This window comes from Lactuca sativa, chromosome 2, assembly GCF_002870075.4.
Source record: "Lactuca sativa cultivar Salinas chromosome 2, Lsat_Salinas_v11, whole genome shotgun sequence".
In the NCBI taxonomy this organism is placed as follows: Eukaryota; Viridiplantae; Streptophyta; class Magnoliopsida; order Asterales; family Asteraceae; genus Lactuca; species Lactuca sativa.
In genome coordinates, this window is record NC_056624.2 from 207,112,979 (window position 1) to 207,127,732 (window position 14,754).

At 29.5% G+C, this 14,754-nt stretch overlaps 2 protein-coding genes across 2 annotated transcripts; one reads left to right on the plus strand and one right to left on the minus strand.

The window, feature by feature from the left end:
• Window positions 1-1,605: 1,605 nt before the first annotated feature.
• LOC111911733 (UNC93-like protein 3) lies at window positions 1,606-4,795 on the plus strand. Its single transcript, XM_023907484.3, has 10 exons — window positions 1,606-2,039; window positions 2,683-2,846; window positions 3,004-3,067; window positions 3,189-3,302; window positions 3,392-3,436; window positions 3,510-3,760; window positions 3,860-3,950; window positions 4,031-4,140; window positions 4,219-4,342; window positions 4,458-4,795. Exons 1-10 carry the CDS (start codon window positions 1,884-1,886, stop codon window positions 4,641-4,643), a joined length of 1,305 nt encoding a protein of 434 aa, XP_023763252.1. The 5' UTR covers window positions 1,606-1,883; the 3' UTR covers window positions 4,644-4,795.
• Window positions 4,745-11,356, minus strand: LOC111911734 (short-chain dehydrogenase TIC 32 B, chloroplastic). Its single transcript, XM_023907485.3, has 8 exons — window positions 11,041-11,356; window positions 6,206-6,437; window positions 5,937-6,016; window positions 5,654-5,807; window positions 5,506-5,584; window positions 5,343-5,427; window positions 5,196-5,242; window positions 4,745-5,095 (listed from the first exon to the last, which is right to left on the minus strand). Exons 1-8 carry the CDS (start codon window positions 11,156-11,158, stop codon window positions 4,925-4,927), a joined length of 966 nt encoding a protein of 321 aa, XP_023763253.1. The 5' UTR covers window positions 11,159-11,356; the 3' UTR covers window positions 4,745-4,924.
• Between the last annotated feature and the right edge of the window lie 3,398 nt (window positions 11,357-14,754).

Here is a 14,754-nt window from a genome sequence, read left to right on the forward strand (position 1 = left end):
TATATTAGGGTATTTTTTTTGAAAATATAAATTTGTTCTATTCTGATTACCAATTATAGCATATTACTTTCTATTATTTTTCATATTAAGATATTTTAGTTTAATTTATTATAGAGACATTATTACCTTCTACTACGCCATTATAATTTTAAATTCTAATCTATTAAAACAATGTACTTATATTATATTTCCTATTAAGATATTTTACTTTGAAAATTTAAACATGTTTGACTTTGGTTTGAAAATATAAAACATGTTTGATTTTTTGCTATCAGTTTTATTTTCCTCTTAAGAAACTATAGAAACCTAACCATTTATACTTCCTTTTTTTCATACATAGTGTCATACTTTCAAAACCAACCAATTACAGCATTATAAAAACTAACCTATTTATAATTTTTATATTCATTTTATGAGCTTGCATATATCCTTTAACAACCCAAAGTACCTCTTTCACCAACTTATCCAATCTTAGCCAATGTACTTTGGACAAATGGTCAAATGGACCATTTGTCATCATTACTGTTTCACTCATTTTCCAAACACATTTTATATATTGAGTAATGTTCTATCCACATCATCTCATGTTTCTCTTACTCATTTTTAAACTCTAGGGTTCATGTTTGCTAACTTATCCAAAATCTGGCTACAATAATACAAAATTTTCCTTGTGGGTGTACACGATCTCCACTTTGTTGAACCATGTAAATGCCAGTTGTTGTCTATATTTGGTTGTTGAGTTTGCACTTGTTTATGAAACTAGGTGTTTGATATTTTTTTTAATGTGTTTTTCCATGGTTGAGATATGTTCAAAAGGATATGATAGTCATTTGGATCTGCAGTAATCTCCCCACAAGTATGTATATACAATTAATCTTTGTAACTATCTTTTTGAGTTCAACACCGACACGTCAATCACAGAGGCTCTTATGAGTAGCTACACATGCACATTTTTGCCATAATAGACTAGCAACAACTTTATTTTCCAACTGTGGTGTTACTGATACTTCACAACTCCCCATCTTATATTCTAACTTCATAACTGAAGCTTTTGACAGTAGGAAATAACATGTGACTTTTTTAATTTGTTGTAGTTAACAAAACAGTTTTTAACATTTTAGTATAAATAATAAATGGAATAAAAAACCACAAATTTCAAATATGTATTTTTAATTAAAATTCTTATTAATATAACTTGTATAAGGAATATACAAGGAAAGTAGAAAAATCAATAAAAATTTCAACTGAATCAGGTATCAAATGGAAAAAGACAAGACAAAGAAAACGATATGGTCTCCTTCACGGTAACGGACAAATAATGAGGCGTCAGATTATCCGTCTTATTATTTTCCCACCAAACGAATTAATATAGAAATTATTAAATTAACGTTAACTTGCAATGTGCGCCCATATAAAACCGGCCTACGAACAAATTGACCCCTTTACTTACGATTTAAAATTTTGAGGTACTGCTTTCTTGTATTTTCGGTCATGAATTTCTTGCTTTGTTACGATATTATTATTTTATTGTATTGATTTTTATTTTTATCTTCAAAAACCAAACTAATCGCCAAAGTTTCATTTTATTTTGAATTTTTATGAATAAAATAATTTGACAATAATATAAGTTGTTAAAAATCTAAAGCAACTCAAACACACACAAACACACCAGATTCTACAGATTCTTCTCTCTGTGTCGTCTATCAGATCCTTCCGATTCCATCAATAATTTATACCTTCTGCTCTCGCCGGCGCTCCAATTTTTTTGTTAAATTTATGTATATTTGTATATATAAATCGATAATATCCATGTACCTATGATTCTGTAAAGTTAGTGTCTCATATCGGAGATATCAGGGATCAATCATTAGTCGAATCAATAGATGGCCACGGATGAAGAATCACCGCTTGTTGACCAGAATCAAAATGGAACTCAAACGCTTAATCATAGCAGAGACATTCATATTCTGAGCTGGGCGTTCTTGTTGATTTTCCTTGCTTACGGCGCTGCTCAGAATTTGCAGAGCACACTCAACACTGTGAGTTTCCTTTTTCTGGTTCTGCATATATAATTTTCAGTTTAATTATTGTGTTAAATTTGCTCGATGTTTGTATGCATCAATTTTTATCAGAGAGAAGTAGGATTAAGGACTCTATCCTTTCCACCTTTTTCGGTCAATGATTGTATAGAGTTATTGAGAAAACATTGCTAAGTTCAATATTAAATTGGCAACAAATCGATAGCAATTTGGATTTGAGGAGTCATAATGTTGACCTCAAAAGTCAAGGTATATGTTTTGAGGGAATGGAGTCGTAGTTACAGATGGTTGGTTGATTATTTTGTGTAGAAGATGTATAAGCCTTAAGTGACTAGGTCTTCTGAGTTTGCTGTCAATAACTTTGTAAATTGATTAAAATATTTTGGACTTTTAATTGGTGTTGACACTTAAAACTTGACATATCTTAGAAAAATTTCCATTGTTGAACAAAATCAGCACAACAGATACAAAAGGAGGAATTAATTTGCTAGTCAAAACACTTCTATCCTCTGTGTGTTTCTTATCTTTTTCTCATAAGTTGTTTAAGTAGATTTTTGTAATTGTATCTAGATTTAGGGAGAAGAAATCAGATAAGAATGGTTATATGATCTCAGTGATCATTAAATGTTTTGTGTTATTACAGGATGGAGATCTGGGAACAATTTCACTTGGCATATTGTATACATCTTTCACAGTTTCTTCACTGTTTGCCTCTTCAGTTGTTAGAAAACTTGGATCAAAGAATGCTCTGCTTCTTGGTACTACGGGTTACTGGCTGTACATAGCTGCAAATTTAAAACCATCCTGGTAATTAATTAGTCTTGCAATGCTGCTACTAAATCCATGATTTATTTGTAATTGCTAAATTCATTTTTAACAAATTCCCATTTCTTTTGTATCACAGTTAAATGTCAATTTGTGATATAATTTTGATTCTATCATTTTCCATTTTCCTCCCTCATAGGTATACAATGGTGCCAGCTTCATTGTACCTTGGATTTGCTGCTGCTATTTTATGGGTTGGGGAGGTACATATTTTTTCTTTTGAGATCCTTTTAATTTTATAAATCCAAAAGATGTTTACAATATTTTGGACATGTAAAGTAATATATTTGTTGCTTACTATTTGACTATGTGTTTGTATATCAGGGGACATACCTTACCTCTGCTGCAAGGAGCCAAGCAATTGATCACAAGCTACATGAAGGAACTGTAATTGGTCACTTCAATGGAGAATTTTGGGCAATTTTTGCTACTCATCAGGTGTAGTTTAAACTTTCAGTTAACAAAGGTAATTATTTATTAATACTGGGAACTAATAAACTAATTTCTTTTTGTATTGATTTTTTCAGCTAGTTGGAAATCTTTTGACTCTTTTTCTGTTGAAGGATGGAACTGTAAGAATCCATATAACTAATTTGCTTCAAACAATCACTACTTATATTTTTTTATTTATTTAATTGTTTGCAGGAGGGAAGTACGAGTGGCACAACTTTACTTTTCACTGTCTTTCTTGGCAGCATGACCTTGGGAACTTTTCTAATGGCCTTCTTAAAGAAAAGGGACAATGAAGAAACAGATGAACAAAGAGATTCCTCTCTTAGTTTCTATTCTTTCCTAATATCTTTATGGAAGCATGTGATAACTCCTTTATGTGACGCAAGGATGTTGTTAATTGTTCCACTTATAGCATATTCAGGTCTACAACAAGCATTTGTCTGGTATGCATAAGTCAACTTGCAATACCATCAATATAACATTTCCATTTCATTTTTCTTCAGTTAACCTTGGATTCTATTTTTTTTTTTTAATCATTTTAGGGCAGAGTTCACAAAGTTTTTTGTTCAGCCATCTCTTGGTGAGTCAGGTGTAGGTGGTGCCATGGCTGTATATGGAGTTTTTGATGCAATTGTAAGTGACATGATTCTAAGTAAAGGGACTATTTGTGTCGTTGTGTGAACTATATGGACTAAATTTGAAATTTGTATCAGTGTTCTCTAGCTGCTGGTCGGTTTACATCAGGTCTCACATCAATCACTGTGATTGTTTCTGGTGGAGCTTTTCTTCAGTGTGGTATATTGATCTGGCTCCTGAATTACAGGTTATATTATTCTCCTGTTAGCTTTTGTGAAAAAATTATTTTTAAATCTCTAAATTTTTTTTCCCTTTATTTTTGCAGTGTGCCTACTGGTGTTCTTGGAGTAGTATATCCACTTCTGATTGCAGCCATATGGGGAATAGGAGATGGAGTGCTCATGACACAACTAAATGCCTTGTTGGCAATGTTGTTCAAGCATGACATGGTAATCCTTGTTTGAATTTATTTTTCATAAAGGTGTCAACATTTTTTTATTAGATATTTAAATGAACTTATATATTATCGTGTGTGATTTTGAACATGAACATGAACATGAACAGGAAGGAACATTTGCACAACTGAAGCTGTGGCAGAGTGCTTCAATTGCAGTTGTATTCTTTTTGAGTCCATATATCTCACTGCAAGCCATGCTTTTTCTAATGCTTGTTGCACTCATCTTATCATTAGCTGCCTTTCTATTCCTCGTGCTCAAACTAGAAAAAGCCTTCTCCTCAAATCACACTTGATTAAAATAGAAAAAAAAAGAAAAAAAAACTGCTGCTCTTACCTTTACCTTCTTCTCACTTGTTATTTATCCTTATCTTTTATTGTACCAACTGTTATTCCATTTTTAAGCAAAGCAGTTATATATATAATATATATTTCAACTTTTTCATCATGTCTTTTAGTACAAACCCACATAAATTTCTCCAACCACTAGAATATTAATTAAACGTGACAAGATTAAGCTAAGTATAAAACGTATAAGATTAAAGTTTGCATTAGAAGAAAAAGTATGGTGAAGAAGTCAATGCTGAAGAGAGTTGACCAGATTGTTGCTGTAGTCCCAGAGGTTCTTTGCCAACTCAGGATCAGTTGCAAATTTGCTTGCTGGCCATTCATTGCAGTCCAAAAAGTACTTTCCGCTCACCCCTTTTAACCCCGGGTGGACTGCTACATAGCAACTTGTTGCTGCACCCTACGCACAATAAATTAAAAAAAAAAAAAAAATCATTTTTTACATAAAACATTACATATAAATTATGACATATAGTAATGGAGGTAGAATAGTAGAATACCTGTGGGACATTTTTCCAAAAGAGACAAGTGAACAGCTTCAAGATTCCTGCCAAAAACCACACCGCAGTTGTGGATCAATGAATAAAATTCTGTGTAATGTTATACAGAGAACTAGAGTTTAGGAATAAAAATAAAAATACACTTACTCATCTGCCAGAAGGAATGCCTCATGAGATCTGTCATTATTATGCCTGGGTGTACCGAGTTTACTGTAATATTCGCCCCCTCTTCCTGAATTTTAATTTTTAATTTTTAAATTAAGATTATTGACAAATAGAAAAACATATTAATTAATTATTTAATTAATACCTTCAAGCGTCGAGAGAGCTCATTCGCGTGCAATATGTTAGCTAACTTGGACTGGCCGTATGCCCTTTTGTCTGAATAGCTGTTTTACAAAAAAAATATTATGGTAAAAAATGTCATTATATTAAACGAAATTAAAGAACAAATTTACCTATCTTTATCACTGATTTTATCAAATCTGATTCCTTTTTCGTAAGTATAGACATGAGCTACCGATGACAAGTTTACAATTCTACCCTCGATTCCGGTAGCTGCAGCAGTTTCCTTCATCTTGTCTAGTAGTAAGTTTGTCAAGTAAAAGTGACCTGCCACAACATTCATTCCCCAAAAACTAAGTTTTAGTAATGATCTCTTTAATGGTGATATTCAAGAAGATAATTTAAAACAAAACTTTTGATTCCCATTTTACCCTTCTAAGAAGAGTAGATGCCTACCTAGATGATTAGTCGCAAACTGCATCTCTATCCCATCTTGCGAGAGTTGATACGGGCAAAACATGATACCAGCATTGTTTCTGCAAATTTGAATAGAATGTTGTATGGATAAATAATATTTGTTTTTTTTTTTTTTTTAAATGATGTCATATTTAGGGGAATTGGAAGGAAAGTACAAATGAGGATAAATTTGTGAAAAAGTTAGGACATACGGATTATGTAATTGCAAGAATTAACATGGTAGGTGTAAAGATTTTTGGATGACTTACATTAAGATGTTGAGAGGTAGATTAAGAGCTTTGAAGCTATGAGAAAAGGTCTTAATTGACTTGAGAGATGAAAGATCAAGCTCAAGAACATCAATCTTAGCTTTCTCATTGTGTTTAACAACAAGTTGTTTAGCTTCATTTGCAGCTTTCATGTTCCTTGCAGCTATAATCACATGAGCTCCCCTCATCGCTAATACTCTTGTTGTCTCTAACCCAATCCCACTTGCCCCTCCTGCATTTTTTATTTGTTCACATTTTAAAACTTCTTTTAGTCTCCAAATAATATAATATTTAAACACAGGATCTTGAAACCACTTCCATGTTTTACTAGGATGAATTGTGTTGGACCTTTCTTATAAATATTTTAAAAAGTTTTGCACTGAATTTGCAAGATTTTGGTATAAAAGGGTGTGTGCATACACGTGTACATGTGTTGTTATGTACACACTGATGTGTATATAATGTTTGTATAAAACTTCATTGGCTTTACATCTAATGTTTTTGAATAGAACCAATTCAAATTATTGATTTTCATTAGTAAGATATAACCGATCAAATTTGTCTATTGGATATTTTATATTGGTTATCGAATCTATTCGATTGGATCCATCTAATGTTTGTTGAATTTCCATTCAATTATAACCAACTAAAATCTGATAGATAATTTCAAAAAAGGCATACACTTCTATTATTAATGTTACATAACAATTTATCCTAGTTCTACAAATGTCATCTACGAACCAATAGTTGATTGCTTCTAGGAAGGCCAAGCTTTGTTGTTAGAACTTAGAATATTAGAATCCAGGATTAGCCATTTTATTTGTCATAGTTGTGTTAATTTTTTTTTCTTTCACAAAAACATATATTTTATTATACAAACATGACGTGTGATCAAAGAAAAAAAATATATATTTCAACTATTGCATTGAGTTGTAAAATAAACATCAACTTGAATATGACATTTGGTTATTAAATATTTTTTTAATAGTGATATCACTCAATTTAGGAAAAAAAATTTCAAAATGTCTTTAAATTTCCGATATATGCATTTAAATATTTAAAAGGGTAATCAACTATTGTTTTCTTTATACCTACTATTTGAAGTTGATAAGGTAAATCCTTTCTAATTTTATATTTTTGGCATAGATTTTAATTTTTGTTATGAATATAGTCCGAACATTAAATTTTTACGAATACATCACAAATTTAGTTTAATTTACAAATTTGTTTTTCTACAACTTCTTAATACTTTTCTATAGATTTTTCAACATTTTTTTAATTCTTAATTACTTTACAATTTTATTTTTCAATTAATTTACAATATTTTTACTATCTGTTATACTTATTTTTAAAATAGTTATAAACTTGTTTTACAACTTTGATACAACATTTATAATTGATACGTAACTTTTAATTTTTTTTACACTTTCATACAATTTTAAAACATCTGTTTTAAAACAAAAATACTTTGTAAATATTTTTTTTTAAAAAAGAAACACTTTTATATGTTTTAACTAAAAAATTATTATTTTCATATAATTTTTATCCAATTGTACGAAAGTTTAAAAAGATTATGAGAGTTTAAAAAGAGTTGTATTAAAATTATATGAGAGTGTAAAAAATTTTAAAAAGATATAAATGAAGTTTAAAATGTTACATCAAAAAATGTAAAACAAGTTTATACCTTTTTTGTAAATAAGTACAACAAGTAGTAAAAATGTTGTAAACTAATTAAAAAAAACTGTAAAATATTAAGATAAAATATTTAAAAAGTTTGTAATTTTTTTAAAAGTTCGTAGAAAAATAAAGTTAAAAATTAAAGTAAATTTAGGATGAATTTGTGATAAAGTTTAATGTTCCAACCAAATTCATAACAAAATGTAAAATTGAAAAGAAGAGTGACGAGATGATAATAAAATACGAGTTAGCTACCCTTAAAAAATATGTTTGTTGACAACTTAAAGACATTTTAAAAGGTTTTTTTTCACAAATTACGTTATAACCATTTTTTTATATTCAAATGCATGTCTTTAAACACTTTATTATGATATTATGAAATCATATTATATATTATTGAAATGTTAGATTTATGACTACAAATTAAGGTGATGTTATCACTAGTTGGATCAGAGATTTACCCCCAAATATGTCATTTTTATAATCTTAGATTTGAACGTTAAAAATAACGTTTTTCTATTTTTATATGATTTTCTAAGCCTATTAAATTTTATGTTTAATTTGAATAATTAATTATGAATCTTATCTTACTCAATCTTGTGTGGTAGGTAATGTTTGGTTTAAATTTTATGCTTGAAATAACTTAAGATACCATCATTCTAATTTTGTGGGTATGGAGTTTTATTAAAATTACAATGAGTTATTAATTGATTCTTTATATATAACTTAAGATACCATCATTCTAATTTTGTGGGTATGGAGTTTTATTAAAATTACAATGAGTTATTAATTGATTCTTTATATATATATATATATATATATATATATATATATATATATATATATATATATATATATATATATATATATATATATATATATATATATATATATATATATATATATATATATATATATATATATATATATATAAATTTTGAGTTCTCTTAGGAAGAGTACTCTGTTCAATAATTATACATTGACATAATTTTCCTTTAATCATCAATAAGTGTTTGAAGTATTTATACTTTTTTTTTTCACAATATCTTTTTGTATCGATTATAGATGTTTCTAAAATATAAAATATATACAATAAAAATATAAATTTCTTTGTCGATTTAGTTATTTTGCAAATTGCATACAAGGGTTTTTGCATTGCTCATGAATATATAGTCGTAGGCTTCAATTGTACATTTATATACAAACATACTAGCAAGAATATGGTTGCCACATCAATTTCGAATTAAATTATAGACTTGACCCACATTTCACATTTAATTAGTGTCCGGTGATATCAAGTCCAGTGCCTAGAACGGTCACTCGGTGATATCAAATCCAATGTCCAAAACGATCACTGTGATAAAATTCATAGAATAAAATTGGTAGTTTGTACCTAGACAAACAGTTTTATTTTTTCTGTGATAAGAGACTAGTGGTTAAGGTACGTAATTTTATATATGATTTTCATTAGGGGTATAATCGAGTCGAGTCGAGTATTATTAAGCTAAAAACTCAACTCGGTTAAAAAAAACTCGAGCTCAAAACTCAACTCGAGCCTTAGTTTCAAACAGACTCTAGCTCGATAAAGTAATCGACACTTTTGAGTTCGGCTCGGCTCGTCACAATTAACTATTAAAAGTTAAAATTACAGTAAATTTCAATAGAAATACGTACAGATTAAGCTTGTAAGCTCGACTCGACTTTGCTCGAATATGTAAAATATGAATAAACCTAAGGGTAAAAATGTAAATATAACTAAGTTCGATTAAACTTGCAGCTTCACGAGCTGATATTCCAATATTCGAGCTCGACTTGATAATATACTCGAGTAGTTCAACTCCAACCGAGTCGATCTCAAGTGTTTTTTAAGTCTGTCTGATATATCTTATGAGTTGACTCCACTCGATTTCAAATCCTGATATGCTCAAATTATTGTTAGTACTTAGTGATTCACTTTTCATATGACGAAACATGAGTCGGATTAGTCCAACTTATCATTTTTAGCTTACTCAATGTCCGTTTTTATCACCTTTTTTGGTTTTATAGGTAGCTTTTATTTTAATTAAACTTATATTAAAATGTATAAATGGTTGTAAATTTTGCAACTGTTAATATAAAACATTTTAAAATTTTATATAAACTATTAGTATTTAAAAGTTAGCAAGTTTGTATCCTTTGTATATATTTTCTTCTATTTTCATAAAACATATAAAAGTATATAACAAATTGGAAATTCAGCACCAATTATATTACAATGTACGTTTTTTAATTTCACGAAAGTATAAAGAAAAAAAGTTCAGAGCCTTGTTTTTTCTAAATAACAAATCTAATCTAATTTTATTCCCATCTATGTTCAAATGCGATTTGAATTCCCGATATCGTGAAGAAAATACAAATATAATGTACTCATACTACCACCTATTTATACTTTCAATTTCATGAAAGTATAAATATAGATGTTTGATAACGGTATAATTATAAAAAACTCGTCATGATTAATTATAAGACGTACGTCGACTGAGAAATTTTAAAAATCGACCGACATTTGGTATTAAAGTTAATGCTATATCAAATAACTTATAGCATAAAAATGGTCTAGTTTTTAAATAGAGTAATGAAGTGTGTGTGTGTGTGCTGTAGGTCTAAGAAATTAATACTATATATACTTGCCGTAGATGGTATTGAAAATCCGTCCCAATAAATAACTTTTTCTAGACATAAGAATTAATGATTTGGTTAAAAGATTAAAATGAGTTTTCTTCTGATCATTAAGAAAACATAATACGTTTTTTTTTTAATCTATCTTGTATATTTTTAGCGAAAATAATTATCCGTTGGGTCACGAAAATGTGGTGTATGTACTTTAAACTAATTCCAAAAGGTTCTGTTAGTCCATTCACAAACATTCGGTGATTGGTACAGGTTGCCCTACTCTATAGCATGCTTGGAGTTCCAACATTTTTTTTCTCTCTCTCTCTCACAATTCAAAGTGTGTGAGAGAAAAACAAGAAAAGAGAACGATGCATGTGTTTCATGTTCGTTGATGTGTAGACGAAATCGAACTATAATCTCACAATATCTTTCAACAAAAGAGGATTGATGCATAAACATAATACAGAATGATTGATATATGAATTTATATAAATATTTAATGATACCTGTAATTATAACAGTGAGATCCGAGGCATCAATGGAATCAGAAACTTGTTCAGCGGTGGAGGCAGATCCGAATCCACTCCGCCCTGGCCATCCTGATATCAACGATAAAACTCCCATTTTAAACTAAGATGTTGGTTTCCTTTTTCAGTAGTTCAACTTCTATATATATGCATATGAGAGAGAGAGAGAGAGAGAGAGAGAGAGAGAGAGAGAGAGAGAGAGATGAATATTTATGTAGAGATCAATCCTTTTTCTGATGTAGATATATACAAAAACGAGAGAGAGATGACTTGGATTTGAAAGAGCGGGTGGAAAGTGTGTGAAACAAAATCAGTGAATTTATTGTTCTAAGATGGATCATGGATGGGCCGCACATAAAGTTGAAACAACCAATAATTTTTTTTAGAACAAATTACACGAATGGTCCTTAAGGTTTTGTTTTTCTTCCTAAAATAGTTCTTACGAAAATTTTTTCCCTCGAATGGTACCTACAGAGCAAACCTTGCACACAAATGATCATTATGACTAACTTTGTTAACATATTCTGTTAAGTGTGTGTGAAAAGACGAAAATGCCGTTTGTTTTTATTTATATATTTACTTTTAATATTTTGTTAATTTGAAAAAAAAGGCATTTTCATCTTTTCACACACACTTAACATAATCTGTTAATAAAGTTAGTCATAAGAATCATTTGTGTGCAAGGTTTGCTCCGTAGGTACCATCTGAGGAAAACAAGTTTCGTAGGGACTACTTTAGGGAAAAAAAACAAAACCTTAAAGACCATTCGTGTAATTTGTTCTTTTTTTAATACCTAGATCACGTTGCTGGTACTAAGCATGTCTTTTTTTAAAACAATTAAGTATTTTATTAATAATTTATATGATATATGTTATTACTATGACAATCTTATCTTACTTTATAAATAAAACAACATTAACTTATGAAATTTGTGCTTTTGGTAAAATTCGCAATTTTAGTATAGTTTTTGATTAATAATTGATTTTATATCAATACTCAAAAAATAACTCCATTCATAGGTCTCCATGAATCCGATTTTGGGTTGGCAATTAATTTTGTTCATTGATCCTATTGTTAAATTCATGATTTATATCATTAAGGGGTTGCTATTCAACTAAATGATGGTGGATTTGAGTGAATTTCAACCTTAACCCTTTAAATGAGTTGTATAATAGTTATGTTAACATGTCACTAATTTCCAGAATCTATAATGAATCCATAACCAAAATCAAGGGTTAATTAGATTATGGGGTATCAATTCCCTTTGTTGTATATTGTGGGTTATCAACCCTTGATTTTGGTTTGGACACTTATCTTTAGTTGGATGATTAAAACCTTAATTTGGTTTGAGATGGGTTTTCTTGATTTTGGGATTTTTAATTCTAGTAAGTTAGCTTGATATATTCTTACTTAAAATGAATCGATCTCGGGTATTCTCACAAGGCAATTCTATTGTCTAACTTATTTTCACTTGTTCTCACATTAAAAACTTAAGAGTTGTTTAGAATATGGAAATGACGTTCACAACTTATATGTTTATCTTGAACTATGTTATGATATTGTATTGTTAAACCTCGCTAATTTGAAACTTTTAAACGTGTTTTGAACTATGAGACTATATGATTTCCATAATTAAAGCTTTGAACTTGTTTTCTTAAAATTTAAATTATTTTAAAAGGTATTTCAAATTACCTACCGAGGGGTGTTTCAGTTTATTTCAATATAATTAAATAATAGAAGGTGTGAATGAAAGAATAAGTGACACGTTTTCATTTATTTTTTATTATGTCATCTTACTTTCAAAATTTATCCAATTATAACATTATACTTTCAATTTAACTCGATCCATCAAAGCATAACGCTATATTAGAAAAATGGAATTAGGGCGTTGTAATAACCAAATGATCAAAGTATGTTTCTTTTTGTTCTAAGCTCAAGAGTTTTCACAATGTTGTATAATTAAGGTTTAAACGCAAGAAATAACATCTTTTTTTAAAGTTCATGTTTATGGATTCATTGTAAGAAATAACAATGTATTTCAATAATTAGAGTAAAATGCATTAATAAGATAAAAACTATAAGTAAGATATACTAGCAGGAAAAAATATTTCAGTTGTTACCAAATCATTTACTTTTTATATTTTATTGATTTAATGCATGTTTATATTGACTATACCTTGATTGCTTTGGCTTTTTTATGGTTTGATGCACATACACAAAACAAAATCATAAAATACATGCACACACATAACATCAAATGTGCATACACACATCAACATACATACATACACACAATCATACACACATCTACATATATACATAGATAAACATATTTTGTACATATAAATAAGAACATACGTTGATATTTTTTACATTTAACCCTTAAAATTAATGAAACATAAAACAACTTATATTTGAAAGTTTAAGCACGGTGTTTTGTTCTGGATATAGGTGTATACCTTCCTGTGGATCTAATAAATTGATATTTACACCGATTAGTGACGGAGATTCAATGCAAGATCTACAAATAAATAAAATGTTTCAAGAAACCCAAAAGAAATATATAGTTACTTCTATATCAAAGGATGAAGCATCTAAAAATTCAAAAGTATCAATCCATTGATTTCCATTTTAAAAGAAATATATATCGAGAACACAATAGAAAGATTCATCTTTGGGGTCGTTATTTTTTTCTAAGGGCAAACCATTTAAAAACTAAAAAGCATCAATCTTAGTTCCTTAAAAAAATGCATACCAAAATAGTTTAATGTCAAGACCCATCCATGGGGCTGCTACACAAAAATGATACAAGTGTTTCCCTTTGTAACCATGGTTATGGTTGGGGTCATTAGTAGTTTCCTTTTGTAGCTATGGTTATATATCATTTATCTTTGTTTGTATTTCTCATGATAAGTAAGATTAAGTATATTAGAGAGAAAATGAGAGAATATAATTGGTGGAGAGAAATATAGGGTAACAAAGGTAAGAAAAGTGAAGGTGAGTGATATCAATGATAGTGAAGATGAGCGATGTTAGCGGTGAATGTTAGGGTGGTAAAGGTGAGGATGGTTGAATTTGGTGGCAATTTAGCATTTATAGTATAGTACTAGCGGCAAAGTGAAAAGTTAGGGTTTGGGAGAAATAAGGGAGATATTAGGGTTTCTAAAGAGAAAGAAAAAAATACAATTGCGTTGGTAATGAATGTGAGTGATGGTAGCAGTATAAATTTAGCATTAGCAATTTAGCACTCATGACCAAGTTTAAGGTATTCATAAAGAGAAATATGAAATATAATGGTTTCTAGAGAGATAGAGGCACCAATAATGGTGAAGGTAAGTGATATTGTAACACTCGTTTCAGGTATGAGTCAATTCATGATTTTTTTTAAAGTTTTCATTATTGGGTGGCCACGACATGGTGGAGATTCACCACGACATTTCATGATCATGGGATTAAATGATCCGCCACGGCGTGGCAGCTGATTTTGGAGAAAACCATAATCCTTGGGATTTGGTCCCTATTTAAAGAACATTATGGTTTGGGTTTCATGATCATTAAGCCTCCATTAGCCTATCAAAATCAGAAACCCTAACCCTAGACTCCCTTGTTGAGTGTTGATCTCTTTTTTGTTTTTTGTTGCATTTTGAAGGAAGAAGAAGAAGGTGTTAGACCAAGGATCAAGCAACAACTCCT

What these genes read in the sequence shown, in the direction of transcription:
- LOC111911733 (XM_023907484.3), top strand. Translation starts at nt 1,884, where the DNA reads ATGGCCACGGATGAAGAATCACCGCTTGTTGACCAGAATCAAAATGGA. An exon ending in TTCTGTTGAAGGATGGAACT is followed by an intron (nt 3,437 to 3,509) that starts GTAAGAATCCAT and finishes AATTGTTTGCAG; the next exon opens with GAGGGAAGTACGAGTGGCAC. An exon ending in CTACAACAAGCATTTGTCTG is followed by an intron (nt 3,761 to 3,859) that starts GTATGCATAAGT and finishes TAATCATTTTAG; the next exon opens with GGCAGAGTTCACAAAGTTTT.
- LOC111911734 (XM_023907485.3), bottom strand. Translation starts at nt 11,158, where the DNA reads ATGGGAGTTTTATCGTTGATATCAGGATGGCCAGGGCGGAGTGGATTC. An exon ending in AAAATCAGTGATAAAGATAG is followed by an intron (nt 5,585 to 5,653) that starts GTAAATTTGTTC and finishes TTTGTAAAACAG; the next exon opens with CTATTCAGACAAAAGGGCAT. An exon ending in AGCTCTCTCGACGCTTGAAG is followed by an intron (nt 5,428 to 5,505) that starts GTATTAATTAAA and finishes ATTAAAATTCAG; the next exon opens with GAAGAGGGGGCGAATATTAC.